The sequence below is a fragment of the Heterocephalus glaber genome, unplaced genomic scaffold, assembly GCF_053883595.1.
Source record: "Heterocephalus glaber isolate CG9 unplaced genomic scaffold, H.glaber_assembly_v1.0 deba00001673, whole genome shotgun sequence".
Lineage (NCBI taxonomy): Eukaryota > Metazoa > Chordata > Mammalia > Rodentia > Bathyergidae > Heterocephalus > Heterocephalus glaber.
The window spans coordinates 1,616,490-1,638,793 of NW_028258410.1; the positions used below are offsets into that span (position 1 = coordinate 1,616,490).

Below are 22,304 nucleotides of genomic sequence, written 5' to 3' on the forward strand. Positions count from 1 at the left end.
ACTGTAAGAATTTTAGAATTAAGCATTTATCATACATATTTATGATTTCTCATAGGTTTTTTTTTTTAATCATGGGATTTTTTACCATGAGTTTAATGAGAACATTAGTCAGAAAGAAAGGCAGTGGAAACTGCACCAAAAAAGTAACTGGCAATTATTATGTATAGAAGTGATGTCTAATTTGTTTGCTATTCCTATTATAAATAGTATCTAGGGCTCATTGTTTACTGAGGGTCTCAAGGCTTTTCATCTAAAACAAAGGTTTGCATCTGGGCTCTGTGAAATTTCTTCCAATGTATTTTCTCCAAAATCTGACATGCTGAATCAAACACATGCCCACTATTGCATGGGCCTTAAGTAACAGTTGGTGTTAGAGAATTACTAATCAACAGAAATATAAGCAGGGGAAATTGAAGCAACTCTTCAGAGCATAGCTAGATTTTTTTCTTGAGGTGTTTTGTATTTCATTGGCTAGAAAAATAATAATATTATATAATTAAAGGATTAATTAAATCATTTAATGAATCAATCTATTCCAAAAACTTTGCCTTTGGGAAAGTGAATTTTTGTACATCACACAGTAGAAGAATATTCCTATGATATAAGATATTGCTAGCTCATTGACATTGTTATTTTATAGCAAATACTATAGACCATGGAATCATGCAGAGGTTGGTGACAACTCTTCTTGTTCTTATAGTGTAACTTTCTTGACCATATTATTCCACAATGTCATGATAATTTTAGAGACAATTTCTTTTTGACAAAAGGAGCTAAAATAAGAATTGTATTAAAAAATTGGAATTTTCATATTGGCACTGAACTCCACCTAGAAGATTCCCTTTAAGCCCCTTCGTTGTCCTGTAATTCAGTGATTTAAAATCTAAAATAAGAACAATATATATTTTTCCAAATTTCAAAATTCTTTCAAGAAATGATTGTAAAATACTTTTAAAAATCAATCCTGTAATGAATGAGCATTGCTATTTATAAGATGGCAAAAGTAGCATAGAAAAGCACTCCTGATTTTACCTAAAACATATAAATTTCAGTACTTCAGAAAACATTGCATGTATCTCATTGAATTATTTTCAAAAATAAATTAATATAAACTGATGTTTTACTTAGGGAAATTCCCTTGTTGTCCACAATTCAAAAGTGAGATACTTTAATAAACTATATTCTTATTTATATAAACTATGAGAACAGTTAATAAACAGAAATGTTCAATATAAATAAATTAACATGTTAATTGTTTTCTCTAATATTGGAGAGGGAAATAGGAAGTTAATTTTTACTGAATAGAGAAGGTTCAGTTGAAATGAGAAAGGTGAGGAATGAAGGGGATGTATGCATTTCTCTTATACAAATCCCCAAAATTTCTAAAGTGATCATTTTAATATGATTTCTCAGAGCCTAGAATATGGTTCCTTACTGTAATGATGTAATTTATCAAGCTTTCCATGATGTGTTGTTTGTATTGCATAAAATTTACTTTTTAATGAATAGGAATAGAAAAAGTAAAATATCTTTTAGAATGAGCTATGAACTTTGAGCTTCATAGTTCCTAAGTCCTCTGGCACACCAGGCCAGTCACTCCCTTTCTGTCTCCCAGGACCAATCAGACCACAGTTTCCCATATACAGTATTCATGTGTAATAATTTTATTTCTAGTAGAAACCTAGTGAGAAGGGAAAAAAAATTCTTGAAAGCTGGGATTGTCAAGCTGGAACAAAATACTCAACACCCACAAGATAGAGGTGCAGAATTTTATTTTATGCTTAGATTTGAGATGATTCAGTCCATGGTTTGCTGGCTCCAAAAAATGGTAATACAGAAATGATCTCAGAGGAGAGGTGCTCACCCTGTGGCAGCCAGGAAACAGAGAAAGAGAGGAGGCACTGGGAGGAGAGTTTTTCTGCAGTGACCACCTCCAACCAGGCCCCACCTCCCAGCAGGGCAGCCAGCTACTGAACTCCCCAGGAAGAACACACTAATGAGGTCAGCACATATGATCCAGTCAAGATACAAACATATGAGGCTTGAGGGGCACAGTTTAGATCTAAACTACAAAAGGATTTTTGATGTTGTCATAAACCTGTGAGTAGGAGCCACTGGAAGTATGGCCAAGTTTGCATTTAATACACACTGTGTGTGTGTGTGTGTGTGTTGCCAAAGGTCACACTTGTGCATGTTGAGTATCTCAGATATACCTAAAAATTCATTGTTTTATGTAAAAAGTTAGTATTTTAAAATCATTGAATTATACTTGGAGCATGAGAGTTCATTTAAATTAAGATTTATTAGATAATATTTTTTTTTTATTCTGTAGTACCAAGGAGGAAAACCTCAGTCCAACTCTTCAACAGATCACTGGGGTCAGTTCTGGAAGTCAGCATCCAGGGAAGGAAGACAGCCCCTTCAGGTACAGGGCTTTATGTGAGTGAGAACATCAGCCCAGAACTGTGACCCAGCCCCCTCAGAGAACCCCATGTAACAGGACTTAGTCCTCCCTACAGAAGGCACTGTTGCTGCCAGAACTGAATCTTGCACGACCTGAGGTCTCTGCACCCTGAGCTTCTCAGGCAATCTGTTAGTACCCCCCTCTTTTCACAACCAGCTCTTGTGAGCATCCCAAGTCACATCACTGGTGTAGGATGAACCAGAGACATGGAAGTGTTTGTTCTGACTTTTGATTCCCATAGGAACTCAATTTTTTCTAATAAACTTCTCAAAATGGCTTCTGATCAGACCACTTCTAAATATGGCAGGACTGCAGTGGGTTTCTTCTTCAAAGCTACCCTACCATGCTGAAAGTGTCACTTTCAGAGTAAAATACTCTCTGCTTTGCAGCTTGCAAGAATCATTGTTTTTCTTGGTGCTGCTGCTGGTCTGTTGTTTATTACTGGGGCTAGAGGTTCTTTCTGAGCTTACATTGTGCTTACTGGGCCAAGGTTCAGGAGGGAATTCTTTCAAATTCAAGTTACATATCTTGCAGTATCTTGAGCAAATAAAGGACTGAACAAGAAAAGAAATTGTCAGCCAGTGTTCCTCATAACCTACATCTAATATCCCCAACAAAATAAAGGCAAAAGAAATTCAACAGCACATTAAAAGTAAGTTTTAGCATGATCACATAGGAGTTACTCATGGGAAGTGAATTTAGTTGAATGCTTGCAAATCAATATATGTGATACAATGGACGACAGGATGAAAGAGATTTATAGAGCATCTCAATAGATGCAGAAAATCATTTGACAAAATTCAAAAAACTTTCATCATCAAAATTCTCCACAGGCCCAACTTGGCCCAGTGAGGCCAGGTGGGGCTGAGCAAGGCCGAGTGGGGCTGAGTGGTTGCAGCCTGACTGGTACCTGCTTCATCCAGCTTGCTCCACCAGCTTGCGACCAGGACAGGCTTGGGACCAAGACAGGCTTGCAACCAGGACAGGCTTGGGACAAAGACAGGCTTGGGACAAGGACAGGGTTGGGACCAAGACAGGCTTGTGACCAGGACAGGATTGGGACCAAGACAGGCTTGTGACTAGGAGAGGCTTGGGACCAAGACACGCTTGGGACCAAGACAGGGTGAGGATGATCCCCCAGGCATGTCCACCAGTCCTAGCTTGGCCAAGGTGGGCCAAGTGTGGCCAAGTGGGGTTAAGGGGTTGCAGACTGACTGGGACCTGCTTCCTCCAGCTTATTCCACCAGCTTGCAACCAGGACAGGCTTGGGACCAAGACAGGGTAAGGAGGACCCCCCCTGGGCACACTCACCAGCCCCAGCTTGGCCAAGCAGGTGCCTCCAACAACTGCCCCCACCCCCACCTCTGGCCTTCTGGCTGTGCAGCTACTTGGTTCCACACTGCAGAGGCACAGGGGGACATAAAAGCCACTGTCCTGAGTGCAGAAGTGCCCAACACAGAGAGGGCCTTTCTCAGGCTCCATGATGAAAACAAGTCCACTGGAAAAGTGAAGAAAATCTCTGCAATAAAAGCATACCAGACCACCATGCTTGGTAAGTTGGAGGGATCATCAGCTCCCATTGGAACCTGGACTTTCTTCAGGGAAAAGGCAGCTGAAATATGTGATAGAACCTTGCAGAGTGCAACCCTGCAGGTGGTCAGGGAGCTCAACTTGGGACTTGCAGCCAGAAATCTGCCTGAATCTTATGGGTCTGAGACTAGTTTACTGAGAATCATTGATGTATAACTGCACAATGCTCCCCACGTTGTCTATTGTGACAGCAGAGACATAACCAGAAGGAGGCCCTTCATTTTTAAAGGTGATAGATTAACAACTACCACAAATTATCATTTTCTATGATGTTCTGGATGCTATGACTTTGCTGATTGTATCACTTGGACCATGGTGTTGTGATTGATCTACTCAGTTGACCTTCCTGGTATAATGAAAAGGAGATAGCCTCAGAGCCATTATAGACTCAAATCCTAAAGATCAGCTATATCTGGAAGACACCTCTGAGAATCAATCATGCCATAACGGTTCTAAATACATCAACAAAGATACTTACAATAAGCAACTTCAAATTATCAACACAGGAACTAAACCAAGGACAGTGCCAAAAACAAAAATGAGGATACATTTAATCAAGTCACAAACTCAGACTTCCCACAAAAGGCAAATTCTGGGGGAAATGAGGTGGAAAAGTCTGATAATCAACCACTTGGACAACCTGAACTGATAGCACAGGAAGGAACAAAACAGATGAATGAGGCTCTAGAAAAATTAAAAACAGAAATAATCTCCCAGATAACTACAGATATGGTGAGCAGAGTGAAATACATGAGTAGAAGCTCTGGAACAGAAACTGATAACAAAATAGATGAGCTCAGAATCATGTTGGAAGCCATGAATACCCAGCATAAGAAAAAAATGTAAACCATGATAGCCTAACATAAGAAAGAAATGGAATCCAAGAAACAGATACAAACAGATATTCAGGAGATTAAAAACTCCATTGAAAGCATCCCGAGCAGATTAAGGGAATCTGAAGATAGAATATCAGATATAGAAGACAGGATTGCAGTGAAAGACCATGAAAACAGAGATCTCTTAAAAATAGTAAGGGACCATGAGAAATCAATTCAGCAGCTGCTATATGATGTAAAGAAGAGTAACATAAGACTGATAGGCATCCATGAAAAAACAGGAGAAAGTACAATTGACATAAAAAACTGTTCACAGAAGTAATAGCAGAAAACTTCCCAGACAGAGGTGAATAATTAAACATACAGATAAGTGAGACATATAGAACTCCACCTAGCCATGATCAAAATGAATCTACACCTAGACATATGATAGTCAAAATGCTAGACCCAACAGAAGAAAAAAGTCCTACAGGCAGTTAGAGAAAAGAAATAAATCACCTACAAAGGAAAGGCCACTAGAATCATGGCAGACTTCTAAAAACAAACCCTCAACTCAAGAATAGCCTGGAGTCAATTATTTCAAGCCCTAAAAGAAAATAACTTCCAACCTAGAGTGTTGCATCCTGCAAAATTATTTTTCAAAATCGATGGGGAAATTAGATACTTCCATGACAAGGAATATCTGAGAAATTTCATGAACAGCAAACCAGAATTCCAAACAATTCTAAGCAATATCCTAGAAAAAGGCAATGAAGGTCACAACTCCATGAGGCTTAACAGAGGGAAGCTGTGGGGGGCCTTGCCCCCACCCCCGCTAGAACTCTTGAGTGCCTTTTACAGGCATGTCTAAGCCTGCTGCAAGTCTACCCGGCAACAAGGAAGTAGCCCCAGTACCCTCCCCTTGCTCCCTCCCTCTAGCCCTACTGTATATATGCTGTAGCAGCTTCCGCAATAAACGAGACTTGATCAGAAACCTGTCTTGTCTCCATCTCTCGTGTCCCCTGTCCTTTGTCATTCTTGCTCCCCCTCTAGGGTCTCCGTTGACTTACCCGCGGGATGGGCCAGGAAGCCACCAGAGAAGTTAAGAAACTAAAGGGAAAGTGGGAAAAAGAAATAAGAGCCATCAGCATTAAAATATCATGACAAGGGTGAGTGAATATCTATCAATTATAACTATCAATGTTAATGGCCTCAATTCACTAATCAAAAGAAGTAGACTGACAGAATGGATTAAGAAGCAAAACCCAGCAATATGCTGTATACAAGAAACACACCTAACACAAAAAGAAATTCATAGACTGTAAGAAAAAGGTTGGAAAACAGCTTTCCACATGACAGGAACCCAGAAAAAAACAGGGGTAGCAATCTTATTTGCAGACAAAGTACATTTCAAACCAAAACTAATTAAGAGAGACAAAGATGTTCACAACATACTTGGGAAGGGAACAATCCAAGAGGAAGGGATGACAATCCTGAATATATAGGCACCAAATACAAATTCCCCCAACTATAAAAAACAAATACTAATGGACATGAAAAACCAAATGAGCACTAATACAATTGTAGTGGGGGACCTCAATAACCCACTATCACAAATAGATAGGTCATCTAGACAAAAAATTAACAACAAAATTCAAGAACTGTACCAAGCTATAGAACAAATGGACTTAATAGATATTTATAGAATGTTCCACTCCACAAAATCAGAATACACATTCTTTTCAGCTGCACATGGGTCATTCTCCAAAATAGGCCACACGCTAGTTCATAGGACATGTCTAAGTCAGTGTAAAAGAATTGAAATTACCCCCTGTATATTATGAGATGATAGTGAAATAAAATTGGAGATCAATAACATGAGAAACCACAAAACTCCCACAAACACCTTGAAATTGAATAACACCCTCCTGAACAACCAATGGGTCATAGAGGAAATTAAAGTAGAAATTAGACAGTTTCTACAAGTAAATGATAATGCCAGTACAATGTACAGGAATCTATGGGACACAATGAAAGCAAGTTTACGTGGGAAATTCATACCAGTGAATGCCCATATCAGGAAAACAGAGGGAACTCAGATAAATAACATAACACAGAATTTCAAAATCCTAGAAAAAGAAGAGAATGACAAGCCCAAAGCTCACAAAAGAGAGGAAATTATAAAGATACAAGCAGAAATCAGTGCAATGGAGACTAAGAGAATGAAACAAAAAATTAATGAATCATAGAGTTTGTTTCTTGAAAGAACAAATAAAATTGATAAACCTTTAGCCAATCTTATCAATAAAGGAAAGAAAAGGCTCAAATCCATGCAATTAAGAATGAAAAAGGAGAAGTTACAACAGACCCAGCAGAAATCCAGAGGATCATCAATACCTACTCAAGAACCTATACTTTAATGAAATGGAAAACACAGAAGAAATGGACAGATTCCTAGATACATTCGAATTGCCAAATTTAAATGAAGAAGATATAGAAATTGTAAACACCAGAATTACAATGAGTGAAATTGAAAACGTAATAAAACATTTACCAACAAAGAAAAGCCCAGGTCCTGATGGCTTCACTGCTGAATTCTACAAGACATTTAAAGAAGAACTAATGTCATTACTCTTTAAACTCATCAAGGAAATTGAAACGGAAGCAAGGCTTCCGAATTCATTCCTGGAAGCAAGTGTTACTTTGAGTCCAAAACCAGGGAAAGACCCAACCCAATAAGAGAACTACAGGTCAATCTCCCTAATGAACACAGATGCAAACATCCTCAACAAGATACTGGCAAACAAAATGCAGAGGGTCATTAAGAAGATTATACATCCTGACCAAGTCGGATTTATCCCAGGGATGCAAGGATGGTTCAATAGCCATAAATCAATAAATGTAATACACTATACTAACAGAGTCAAGGACAAAAACCATATGATCATCTCAATAGATGCAGGAAAGGCATTTGACAAAATCCAACAACCATTCATGATAAAAACGCTACAGAAAATTGGAATAGAAGGTCCTTATCTCAACCTAATTAAGGCTATCTATGAAAAACCAACAGCCAACATAATACTTAATGTTCAAAAACTGAAAACTTTCATGCTAAAATCAGAAACAAACAAGGATGCCCACTATCAACACTCCTGTTCAATATAGTTCTGGAAACATTAGCCACAGCAATTAGAAAAAATAAAGACATAAAATGAATAGAGATAGGGAAGGAAAAAGTTAAACTGTCATTATTTGCTGACACTATGCTACTTTACATAGGAGACCCAAAAAACTCTACCAAAAGACTTCTAGACTTAATTGACAGATTCAGTAGAGTAGCTGTATATAAGGTCAACACTCAGAAAACAATACCCTTCTTATACACAAATAGCAGACTCACTGAGAGAGAAATTAGGGAAACAATTCCATTTGCAGTAGCATACAATAAAATGAAATATCTAGGAATCAATCTAACAAAGGAAGCAAAAGATTTTGACACTGAAAACTACAGCACCCTTTAAAAGGAGATAGAGAATGATATAAGAAAATGGAGAAACATTCCTTGTTCCTGGGTAGGAAGAACCCATAAAGTGAAAATTGTCATACTTCCAAAACTACTATATAGATTTAATGCAATGTCAATTGAAATTCCAACAATATACTTCACAGAACTAGAGAAAACAATCCAAAAATTCATTTGAAACCAAAAGAGACTTAGAATATCAAAAGCAATTCTAGGCAACAGAGACATGGCCGGGGTATCACAATACCCAACTTGAAACTATACTACAAAGCTACTGTGATAAAAACAGCATGGTACTGGCAAAGAAACAGACCTGAGGATCAGTGGAATAGATTAGAAGATGCAGAAACAACTTCAGACATACTCAGCCACCTCATCTTTGACAAAGGAGCCAACAACTCTTTGGAAGAAAGATAGCCTATTTAATAAATGCTGTTGGAAAAACTGGATTTCAACCTGCCACAGATTAAAACTAGACCCATATTTATCACCGTGCACTAAACTTATATCAACCTGGATTCCAGATCTAAATATTAGTACAGAAATGATAAACTTGTTAGACAATAAGATAGGTAGAATTATTGAAGATATTGGCACAGGAAAAGACTTTGTGAATAAAACCTCAATAGCACTGAAACTAGCAGAAAGAATCAAGAACTGGGATTTCATCTTATTAAAAAGCTTCTGCACTGCAAGAGAAACCACCAACAGAGCTAACAGGCAACCTACCATGTGGGAAAAAATTTTAGCAGCTGTAACTCAAACAAAGGGCTACTATCTAGAATATATAAAGAACTGAAAAAAATCAGACCCCCCAAATTTAAAGACCCAATTCAAAAATGGGCATCTGAAATGAACAGACATTTCTCACATAAAGAAGTAAAAGCAGCAGATAAACATATGAGAAAATGTTCAACAGCACTGGTCATTTGAGAAATGCAGATGAAAACAACACTGAGATTCCACCTCACCCCCACGAAGAGTGGCTGCTATCAAGAAATCAACCAATAACAAATGCTGGAGGTGGTGTGGAGGGAAAGGAAACCTTCTCCATTTTTTTGTGGGAGTGAAGACTGGTCCAACCACCATGGAAATCAGTGTAGAGATACCTCAAACGACTAGGCTTGGAGATCCCATTTTATCCAGCTATTCCCCTGCTGGGTATTTTTCCAAAAGAATTAAAAGAATCATAACACAGAGATATATGTGCACCCATGTTTATAGCAGCACAGTTTGTAATAGCTAAAGCTTGGAAGAAGCCCAAGTACCCATCAACTGGAAACTGGATAAAGTGAATGTGTTTCTTTATAAAATGGAGTACTACACAGCCATAAAGAATGAGAAACTAGAAATATTTATACCTAAATGGATGCATATTGAGGCCATACTCTTAAGTGAAATAAATAGGACACACATGTGTAAATACCAAAGTTTCTCTAGTGTGAGTAACTGAGAGTGTAAATAAAGATTACAAGGTTTAATAACTAATAATTGATACTTTGAAATAGGAAAAGGTCCAAAAGGGTAGGTGTGGTGGGAGGAGATGGGGAAAGAAAAGAATGGAAAGGAAAACTTATAAGAAAAGAAAAACATGGAAACGAAGTCTATGAAAATAGGGAAGGGTGAAAGAGTGAAGTGCACACAGATAATGGCAAAAAAATAAGAACTAAGATACATCATATACAGGTACAAGCACCCAATGATAAATGCAAATGCACTCAATACCTAAAATGTACCAATAAAAGAATTTAAGGACAAAAATTCTCCACAAAAAATAATCCAGTCATCATACACCTATAAATCCATATTCACACACCCTAGTTTCAAGCAACTTCAAAAAGCCCCATCTATGTATCATGAGCCTTGTGAGGACAAAGAGTTACAAGTCAAAGCACATATAATGCAGCAAGCCCATCCCTGGTATGTAAGAAAGACACAGATATCAATCTACTGGAGAAATACTCTCATCTCTTGTTCAATGCAGCTCTGTTGACATGGAAGCAACCTAGGTGTCCCTTAAAAGATAAGGGCAGAAAAATTCAGCATATACACTATTGGAATGGTATTATACAGTCTAAAAATCAGGGAAGTCCTGGCACCTCATATAAATACATAATTGTCACCTATAAATAGATAAAACTGGAGAAGAACAGATGTACACTCCTCTGTGATGAAACATTGAAAATTGATGTATCTCAGGCATCAGAGGAGGGTGAGACACATCCAGACCTTCACCAGGGTGTGAGATCTAGATGACAGGAGGTCCATGCTGCCAAACACTACTAGGTTCTGTCAGTAGCAATAAGTATGGAGACTCAGGGAGCCTGATGTGCCTCTTGTTCCAGGGTGGACTGGGGCTAAGTGGGCACCAGCACTTCTATGCTGAGGTTTTACTAGACAGGGCATCTGGAAAATAATCTAGGCAAATTTGTGATTCAGTTGTGAGTCACAAAATTTCCAATACTGTGCTTAATTTAAACACTAGGTTACAGGATCTGCTCTTGGGTATCAGAAAATTAAAACTGTTTCCATTGTTATCAATGCATTTGTATGCACTATTTGATGAGAAAAATGTACCACACATGCAAGCATTACCTGTCATTCCCTAGGTAAATCCCAGGAGCAGTTATCTGTTCATCTGTCTCCATGCTACGTGATAATTTTTTCTTTTATGCACAAATTTGAGTAAATAAAGCATGAGGTTCATCTATTCATTAAGAACACAGGGAGAAAGAAAAAATTCCAAAATAAATATTGGGGAAGTTCAGTTGCTTTGTTTCCTGCTTTTCACTAAGTGAATCAAAAGTTTTTAGCAAACGTAGCAAAGAGGCATGTGATAATCTCAGTGCTGATCACCCCACCTTGTTCCCAGGCCTGAGTTTTCCCCCTGTCTAATCTCTTTGTTACTGATCCCAGCCTGAGTGGAACAGTGAGTGAAAAGAGCACAGTGCAGACAGCAGGGTCTTCTCACAGGACCGCTCAGTGCACTTCTCCAGGTTGGTCGGATTCACCATCTTAGGTTCTCTAAACAGCACAGGTGTCTGTTATGGTTGAACACATTACTCACGCCTTGTTCATTATGGTGTCTATCTTTGCTCTTAACTTCATATATCAAAAATATTTTCAAAACATTTTGTCAAAATAGACAAGATGTCTACTGTTTCAGAAAAGGGATATAAAATATAAAAGTACTGAGCAAGAAAATTGAAATATACATTTGTACTTCAGCATAAAAAAGATATGCAGACACATACAGACAACAAAAATACACAGAGTCAGCTAAAAATGCACAGTGCACAGGTATAGGTAAAAATTTAGTAATACACATAATTAATGAATAAAACTACTTTCCAAAGATAGATGAGGTTTTTGTTTTTGTGAAGAAATTTTTCACTGAAAGCTCAGGGAATCTCTTGAACACTCTTTGCAGAGTAGCACTGATCTCCCTGTTGGGTAGACAGAATATGATGGTGTTCACTAATGAGGGTACCATGGTATAGAACATGGCAGTCAACAGATTCTAAAGGGATGGTTTCTTTGAAGTGGGACCTAAGACAGTCACTGACCCAGAGATGAGAAACAAAAGCAGAATGGCCAGCTGTGGGGTACAGGTGGACATGGCTTTATTATGGGGTTCCACTGAACAGGACTTAAGCACAGTTGAAAATATATTAACATATGACACTAACATAAAGGCAAAAGACATGGAGACAAGGCTAACACAACAAGGAGTATAAACTCAGAAAACTAGACATCTGAAGATAAAATCCTTAGAATTTGAGGAACATCACAGAAATATTGCTGGATTACATTGGTCTTGGTGAAGGGAAGCTTGAACAGAGCACCTGTGTGGATAGCAGAATAGACCAGACCAGAGGACCAGGAGCCAGCTGTGGCCTGGAGCACAGACTCAGGGTGATGATGAGCCCCTAGTGCAGAGGGTGGCAAATGGCCATGTAGTGGTCTTAGGACATGACCACCAGGAGGACAATCTCCACCTCTGCAAAAAGAATAAAGAGGAAAATCTGTGCACCACACTCTGTCAGGGATATTGTCTTACTGCCTGTCATGGAATTCACTATGGCCTTGGGAACAATAAGTGAGATGATGCTGAGGTCTAGGAGGGCCATGATGCTTACAAACAAGTACAAGAGAGAGGGCAGATGTGTGTCTGTCATGATGGCAGTAACAGTCACAAGGTTCCATGTTAGTGCTCCCAGATAAATCCCTAAGAACAGCACACCTTGCACAACCTGGAGCTCCCAGGAGCCTGCAACATCCATGAGGAGGTATTCTGTGAAGATGGCAAGGTTGTCCATGTCTGCCCACCTGCCATGGTCTCCACAGAGTCAGAGGTTAAAGTGAGCAGAGGATGCTATGAACAGGATGCTGAGAACCCATTAGACCTACAGTGTGTCTTCTGATCAGGAAATGATGAGACAATAAGCGGATAAAATAAAGTATCTTGAAATCTAGTGAATGTAAATATTTCTGTTTTGATTTTCTTTCCCCAAACTGCTGACACATTTTACTTTCTATACTCATAGGATGAGAGAATTATGTAATACAGTATTTAAAATGAAATCAAGTTCCAGAAATCTTTCATTTTTTCAGTTCTTTCAAGATGACTTTAAATTTTACCTGGACATCTCAAATATTTTTCCATTTGCTTCAGTTTTGCATGGTGATCCCAGACCTATTGTAGGAGAGCTTTCTTGTCAGCCATTGGGTTTGTGAATTCATCATCCTTTCCTCATTCTCTAGGTCCTAGTGTGGAGAATGACTGAGATGTGCCCCTTCTGTGGCTGATGCTCTCCTCAGTTTTCCCTAATAGATCTAATGCATGAACCGGAGCCTCCTTTGACAATGACTTTGATCTAAAGGACACCAGGCTGGTCATACTGCACATTTTTCTCTTCAGATGCTCTTCAAGTCTAGTGTGTGATCCCTTTTTTTCCCCCTTTGAACTGTTACTTATGCAAGGAGTGATGTCTTACTGGATGCAAAAGTTTTATTTTCCTACTGGCAGTATATTTCCTATTTCATTCATATATGTCCTTGTCTGCATATTTTACTTAAAAATTGAATTACTCCTCCTACATGCAACCTTCCACTGGATATGGATTCTAATATTTAATGAGGTGACAACTTTCTCTGCAGACCTCCCATTTGCTTGATTTTATAGCTTTTCTAAAATCTCTTTATTCTAAAATTAGTTTAACCTTAATTCATTTACCTCTGCTTGTTTTGAAGCATTCAAATAATAAAAAAATTGCTTACTAATTTTGTTTTCAGTATTTAAATTAGTCATACTGAGTGATCTCATCTTCATTTATTTTATTTCCATTGGTAAAATGAGAATTGAATTATTATGAAATTGAAAACAATTTATTTGGCATTTGTAATATTTTGTAGATAATTATTTTGCCACAAAAAACATTTACCATTTTTCTGCCTTGTATTTGTATAATAATAATGATTTGCCTACAGGGTTACATTCATATGGCTTTTGAGTGCTTTACAGAAATATTTTATTGGAATTGTTTTGTCTGGTAATTCTTTGACTTACATGTGCTTTTTTCTCTTAGCTGTATTTGTAATAAATAGACAATCATTTGAGCACAGAATGTCATGATCTAAAGGAAATTAATTGATGAAGCTGCTACTGCTGACAGGTTGTGGATCACAGATACAAACCACACTATGGCTATTGTATTTTCTTTCTCAAAATGACAGATTGGGATCATCATCATCAATTAGTTTCATTCTCCATCTCTTCTTTCTACACGTCCTTCCTCTCAGTGCAAACAATTTCTCAAGATTTCCTGAGGTGAATTCACCTTACCTTTCTGGTCTGCACAGTGCACACTGATCCTGATGTGTTGAAATTATTTGGCCACAACTTAAAAATGTGAACAGCAGAGTGAGTGAGGCAGTTCATTCCCCGTAAGTTATTAAATGGGTGAAATATCACATTTTATCTAAACAAGCAGCATTATCATTTTAATACTGTATGACACAGCTCCTCCTGGATCATTTGAAAAAGTAACTGCTAAAGACAAACTGTAGAATCTCAAACAATCTATCTATTTTATTGTACACATATCTCAGATGTGGCTGAAATTGTTACATTAGCTTAAGATTTTGAAGTATACTTGTATGTGTTTTATACATTACTAATGTTAACAGAAATTAACATGTACAAAATTACCTGAGCAGTGCATTAATGAGTCTAACCTCACTAACACGAATGTTGCTTGTGTTCAGTATTGAGACTTAATTGGGAACCTTGCTCCTGCATCTTCAGTGAGTTATAGTAGACTGACTTCTCAGTGAGACTCCCAGTGTGGACTGTGTGGGCAGCCCTGCTTCTGAAATACCTGTGAGCCTGGCGAGTCTTCACCAAGGACACGTGGAGGTCACACATCTGATGAGCTCTGGGGACCTGGTGATCCCATGTTTCCTCCAGCCTCTAACTGGGGAGCTTTCCTGGCCACACCATGGAGAATAATGACATTTCAAATAGAGTTTTCAGTAGTAGTTTATTCAGGTGACACAATAAAGAGGAAGCATTCAGATATGATTTGTATGTTGCAACATATTCAGTGAATATTCCAGTTCACAACTTATTATAAAATTAACTTGCTTATATTATAATAAATCCATAAAATGTTGGCCTTGTAGTCAGCATGCTGTGACTGGAAGAGGGATGGCACTGTGGGTTGAAGTTTTCCAAAGAACCATTGCATGATATTACAGAATCATGCATGACTCATACCAAGGGCTAGAAAAATTAAAATCAGGGTGTGATAAATTCATTTATAGGGCTTCAGTTCCTTACATTCAATTATTCTTTAGGAAATTATAAGTTATTTTTTATCATTGTAGAATAAATTATGAATATGAGGATTAAATGAGTGTATGGTGAAACTCCTCCCCTTTCTAATCCTATATCAATGCAAAGCAGTATTTTTCTTGTTGTTCATCCAAACTCATTGACTGCTCTGGCCAGGAGCTTTCTCCTCAGAAGCAGATGACTCCTCCACAGCATGCACAAGCTCATGGACCGAGGCCCCTCTCCTCTATTGTCACAGAGCTCCTCGGTCCTCTGTGTAGTTTTTAGATTTGTACATGGAAAGATACTGCTTAGCTGGAACTGTGTAATGACTAGCTTCTTCAGGAAGCTTAGGTGAACACTACATGCACAGTGTCTTGGTATGCTTTTTGCTTAACACAGCAAATTACTTTATTTTTTAAATATATTTTTTAACAAACAGTTTTGAAGGCCCACAGGAATGGCACAGGAATTGGTGAGCAGCTATGACAGAAAGTATCACACAGAGAAGGAAAGAGAGAGACAGAGACAGAGACACACATACAGAGAGAAAATGAATAATGTGACTAAAGATAAAGGAAAAGAGTGGAGTGGGAAGGTGGATCCTAGTCCCAGCAGCTTGGTCTTTTGAAGGAACCTCCTCCTTTGCTAAACAGTTCATTGCTGTGAGAAGTAAATTAATCTTTTCTCAGGATTTTACTCCATAATTCCCTGACCTCTCAACACACTGCACTTCTTAAGGTTTTATCATCTCTTGTTACTCCTACATTGGGGAATTAAGTATTTTCATATTAAAGGTTCTCTGTTCTCTGATTCATCTTTATTTTTTTGTACTGGGAATCAAACTCAGGAGCTTGTACTTGCAAGGCAGGTTGTGGCATCACTGAGCTAAACTGTCTGATTTATCTATTAACAGATTTCATTGATGTATCAAGTGTAGTATTTGATCCTTTATTATTAGACATTTATGCTCACACCTTCAAATTGCTGGTTTTAACTTAGCACTAGGCAAAATCTACATTGGGAGTTTTATAATTAACTTATGCCACAAACAGAATAAAAAACCAAAATGACAGATAATGGAACATTAGACAAATTCATGCTCCTGATCTTGTGGTTTTTCAGTAGCATTCAAGTTTATCTAACATTTTTATAAAGGAGCCTCAGACATGTACATAACTAGTGCTTCCCTAATGGTGGAAACAAATGCCCTAAGCATTCCACAGGAAGCTCTCTACTGTGGATCTCCAGGATACATTTGAACTGTGAAGGATTTAATGATCCACCATAGATGTGGCTAAGTTCATATTGCAATAAGTGGAAAGAGATTTGATTAGTTCCATTTTCTCTCTATAGCTAATTCAACATGAACATTAGTGTACAACTCTTAAATTGCAGTAGAGTGTGAAGAAGAATTTGGCCTCAGATATAAACCCATCTAAATGGGCATCTTTTTGCAAAATGCCCATAAGTTCACTTTGCATAAATGTAAATAAAATTATAATAAATATAATTGTATAATATATAAAATATAATTGTAATAAGAAATCTATCTCAAACATTGGCTACTATAGCCTAACAACCTATTGCAGATCCTACGGTTGCATAGAAAACTTTAATTCTCTTGAGACATTTGTTTTAGATAACATGATGTTTTTGCACTGTCTTTTGGGTGAATAGGGCAGAATGGGGTGGTGCTATAGTTGGATAAATACATCTGGTGTGGTAGAATCTCTGCTGAAATAAACCAATACCCCAGCTACTTTGTCAACTATGCAAGTCCTTCTTCTGTCTCATTTAGGGTGTATTTCCCTTTGCTTTGTTGATTTATGAATGCTCTGGATGAGTTGGTTCAGTTGCTTAGTAATTGCCTTCACTCTAGACATTCTAATTGTCTGCTTTGTGTGCTGTGTCTCATTAGAATGTTGCATGCTTATATAGAGACATCTGTTACATGTCAGGTGGTCTCATTATGTTTATGATAAAGATGAAAATAAGAACATAAAGAATCATACAGCTAATTTAACATCATCAATTGTAAATTTCAAACTAGAATCAAATATGTAAATTATAATGGTGATAGAAAATGTCATCAATGCTTGCATATTTGTACAATCTTTCCAAAATGAGGACCTGACTGTCATTAAGCTTAAGTGTCAACTTGACTTGGTTGAGAGCCACCTGTGTAATTAGTTAATCTCACTTCTGTGTATCTGGCTGAGTCATGGAGGTGTGTCCTTACAGTCCATATATGGTCCCTGGTTCCTTCTTCTCTGATGCTATTCCCCTGCTATGTTTTCTGGATTTTCATAGTCTTTTTTTTTTTTTTTTTACATTTTGGTCACTTTATTAAATGACATTAAATAGTTTAAATTTCAACTACTGAACAGCACTTTGAATGGTGAAAATACAGGTAGTATATTGTCATACTTGAGTGTTTTTCTTTAAAAACACAATTCCAGCCTTACAAAACAGCCTTAAAGGAAGAAGTGACATCCTTTCTACAGTATTTAAGATACTAAATACAGAATTGAAAAGCAGTCTAACTGAAACAAAGGCAAGTCTTCACAGCTGTATGATTTCAGCAGCCAAAGCTGGATGATGAACTGAAACATTACTGTACTGCTGGGACAAAACATATACAATATCACAATACTGAGCAAAAATGCTTTACACCCAAAGAAATAAAGCAGGTTAAAAAAGAGGAGAATTCAACAGGCAAAACTGTATTGCAAGCAAGATTTTAAATTGTCATTTTTAAGCCATTGCAACTATTTAAAATATCTAAAACAAATATAAAAATGAGCTCTTTAGTATTTTACTGATGTGATTTTTGACTTTAAGTATTTGTTAAAATTTGATGTTATAGTCAAAGTGTATACTATGTAGCTAAAATATCAAGTGAGAAGACTGTATGCAAAGTGGTCCAAGTTTTATTTCAAACTCTGATTTACTATTTCATCCATTGTGAAAAAAGTTTAAAAAGTTGCCTAATGTTTTTACATCTATGTCTCTGAGTTAGTAATTAGAGACCATGTTGAAAATTCCCAGGTCTAGTAAATCAGGTTTAAAGTACTCTGGATTTGCAGAAATAGCAACTGATAACAGTTGGCCAGAGTGTACTGCCTTCAGATATTTATCTTATAAATCTTGTCTTTTTCACTTTTTCTAAAGTAAACACATTTTCCTCACACTCAAATTAAATAAATCTGATTATATAGCTGGCATAGTATCCAAATATATGGAATTTGTTATGATATTTTATCATGAGAAAGTGGGAGGTGGATCCAGGAACCTCATAAATTATGTATCATAAACCTAGTGCTCTTGGATATTTTACCAATAGTTCTTCTGGGATAAAAATGGAAATCTCTTTATTATCCAAAAAACTCAAAACAGTTATAGCTAATGCTAAAGTTATTCTAATCCAGTGATATCTAGAGTAAATCCTCCACCCTGCTTTCTTTTTATAGGAGTTCTTTAGCTTTTCTACTGTTATGTCATCATCTCAAAATGGTCTTACTATGTTGACTCCCATAGTCAAAAACAACCTTTTTCTTCAAGAAATTCAAGCAAGGGCTGGGGATTTAGCTCAGTGGTTCTGCTGCCTGCCCCACAAGGACCCAAGTTCAATCCTTAGTACCAAAAATAAAAAAGAAAGAAATTCAAACAACCAATTTGAACACGAATAAAATTATAGTTCACTTTTACACACCTGGATTAAGAAAAAGAAATGTAATGATTTTTAGTAAAACTTCAAAAAAGAGTGTTAAAAGTAATTTGGATCAGAAAATTGCCTCAGATCTAAACTGGGGGGAAAAAATCAAACTTTAAAACAAAGAAAAATGTAAGGAAAAGGGGGTGGGGTGGGGTCCTGGTGAGGAGAACATGGTAATGAGAGTACAGAAGCCAGTGATCCTCATCTTTAAGAGGAATTACTTCACAATACTGACAGTACTGGAAATTGTTAAAGCACATTCCTTATGTAAACTTCAAGTCAACAACAGTTCTGCCATTTTGATTTTAGAAAACAGGGTGTGAACCTAACAACAATTTCAGCATTAACTTCCTAAAATGCTAGAACTGGATTTTTTTCAGTCCCCATCCCACTGCCAGCAACAGGTTGAAGCACTAGCACTGGCACCATGCAGTTAAGAGATGTGCTTTATATTAGTACCAGGAGAGATAAAAGATAATCCACAACCCTGAAATTTCTCCAGTAATCATTTCAGCACATATAACTGAAAATAAAAAGTGTCAGACTAAAGAAGAAAAAGCAATTCTCTTCTTAGGCTGTACTTAAGGCTGTTTATACATTGCTAAGATAACTGCAAGACTCCAACTTTAGAGCAGTAGTATTTAAGAATATTGCACACAATTCTGTGTCAAAGATAACCCTTAGTTTCTGACTTTCAATCATAAGAAACAATATAGCAGTCCAAATTCAGACTGCAGTCAAAAGAACATTAAGACCATTTCAATCGCTCTAATCAAGAAGTGAATTAAGTATAATATATTTCATAAATTGAGGGATCAACTCTAAGAACTCAGCTGTGCATTTTTACATGTAAAGAATGGATATATAAATCTTTATTCTTTCCTAAATTCATTAATTTTATGACAATTTTATAGTTGCAAAAAGCAGTCATAAAAATTTAGAGAGGCCCAGGGATTTAGCTCAGTGGTTCCGGTGCCTGCCTCACAAGCATAAGGTCCTGAGTTAGATCCCCAGCACAAAAAAAAAAAAAAAAATTTAGAGAGGAAATCTGTGAGCTTTTACTGTTATGAAAGGATTTGTTTTCACTGAAACAATTTGAAATATCTTCTCTACTCAATGTGTGTAACAAGATTCTAGGCAACATCACTGACAAATGTCAGGTAGAAAAGCTATGCCCTATTTAAAAAAATTTAAAACTAATATGGAAGATTAGCATTTAAGGGACCAAACTATTTACCCAGTTGAGTTTTGTTAAGTCATTGATTCCTAAAAAAATAAAAGATCTTTCTATGATTTTAACAATCCTTTCAGCTTTTAGTGCAAAATCACATTGATTTCCCTTGGGAAGGTCCTGGATTTTTACTTCTCATTGGGGATGGTGCACGTTGTAATGGTGGTGGCTGCATACTGCCAGCCACTGACTGATATATTCCTTTCATATCAATCTGCTGGTAGTTAGAAGGTCTCATAATTAAATTTGGAGGCTTTGGCATCATGAGGTGACCCAGGGTCACTTGTTGGTAAGCATTCATTGCTGTTGCTGCTTCTTGTACTGCTGCTGGAGCCTTCTGCTCATAAGTATTCACTGAACACAGCTGATTAGCATCTGTTGTTTTGTCAGTACATCATTGTAGATTGCTTCTCTTTGTTTAACATCAAGCTCCTGGCTGGCTTGTCTAATTAATGCTAATGCCTGAACTTGGGCCTCTGAGAGATTCATGTTTTTCTTCCATAAAGCTAAAATCATATCTTCAAGAGGCTGAATCCTCACTGCACTATTTGTTGCTTCTGCAACTTTTTCTCTTCTTTGATTAATGAGGTCCTCTAGCTATTGATTACTCATTGCTGACAGGGCTCCCAAATTGAAAGGAATATAAGGAGTTTGAGAGCTGAAAGTGACAGGGGCTAAATTGGCCCCAGTTGGTATGTTGAAATGCATGGTCAGTCCCTTCTTTCCTGCTTCAATTCTACCTAAGCTGCTTTTCTTTCTTCTTCAGTTAACTTTTCTTCCTCTTTGTAATCCAAAAGAGAATCATGTTCATGATATCCTACAATGTGTTTTTTATGTATTTAAAGAAGTTCTGCAAGTACAGTATACTTTGACAGCATGGGAGTATCCCATTTCTTTTTTCCCAAGTTGGGGTCCTCTAGTAAGTCTGGCTCCAAAGTATAAAGTTCAGTAAGCTCATTCATAATAAATGATGCTCAACCTGCTGTTGATCAACAACTCAAAAAGATAATGACTGCCTAGCTATTTTACGATCAAAAATTTTATCTTCCATGGTTCCCTGAGCTAAGAACCTGTACATACACACAGGCTTAGTTTGTCCAAAGCAATAAACTCTGAATATACTCTGAATATCATAAGATGGATTCCAAGAAGCATTAAATATGATTACTCAGCAGCTACCAGATTAATTCCAAGAGATCCTGCTTTGGTAGAAATGATAAACAATCTCCCCCTCACATTAGTTTCATCATTAAATTCTTCAGCCCACTTCTTCCTTGACTGTGCATCAGTAGAACCATCTAAATGGTAGTAGTCAATGATTCAGAGCCACTTCCCTTCATCTTTATAAATGAGAGGTTTATCTTTATCTTCTGTTTTCTCCCTACTGGTCAATTCAAAAAAATCTTCAATCAAGTCCAGAGGTATGAGGGACTGGCTAAAAACAAGAGCTTTATCCCCAATTTCTTCTGTCATTCAAAGAGAAGTACCATTTTTCCAGAGTGCTCTACAACTTCAGCATCAGCATCTATAACAAAATCTTTGTACCAGTCTGGAGCTGGGATGCTTAGATTAGAAGACAAAGTGGCTTTACTTTCTTCCAGCTTTAAGGAAATTGCTCCTTTTATCTTATTCAGATTACTTAGGGCAGCAGCACTCACACCCTTAATCCCCATGCCTTGAGCCCAGCATTGCTTTAGGAATTAATTCCAGCTTCACACACTCCAGATCCAGCCTGTGATCACAGGAGGCTTTGGGGGACATCCAGACCCAGACCGTAGCAGTGATGTACTGCACACATGGACGAATGAAAAATAAAAAGTAAAGAGAGAGGCCGCCGGCCCCTGCAGGCTTCCTGTGTGCTGGAAAGAGCTCGGCCTGGAAGCATGAATACAAGGTGCAGCCAAGTGAAGGAGAAGGAGTCTGCAGCCATGGAGGCCGGCCACATGACATGATGCCAGACTCCCTGGCCACAGGTCTCCACTCCCCAGGAGGATGGGCTGAATATGTCTTCTTGCCTCCCTAATTTTTTTTTTAAATTAATTTTATTGGTACAATTTAGCTATACAATATAATGACATTAATCATTGGAAATTTGTACCTTTATATAACATATCTTTTTTTAATT

General features: G+C 37.4%; 1 protein-coding gene across 1 annotated transcript; it reads right to left on the reverse strand.

The window, feature by feature from the left end:
* Positions 1-12,360: 12,360 nt before the first annotated feature.
* LOC147822071 (olfactory receptor 14I1-like) lies at positions 12,361-12,714 on the reverse strand. The gene has a single exon (XM_087197542.1). The coding sequence runs from the start codon at positions 12,712-12,714 to the stop codon at positions 12,361-12,363; it is 354 nt and encodes a 117-aa protein (XP_087053668.1).
* Positions 12,715-22,304: the final 9,590 nt, after the last annotated feature.

What these genes read in the sequence shown, in the direction of transcription:
- LOC147822071 (XM_087197542.1), bottom strand. Translation starts at nt 12,714, where the DNA reads ATGGACAACCTTGCCATCTTCACAGAATACCTCCTCATGGATGTTGCA.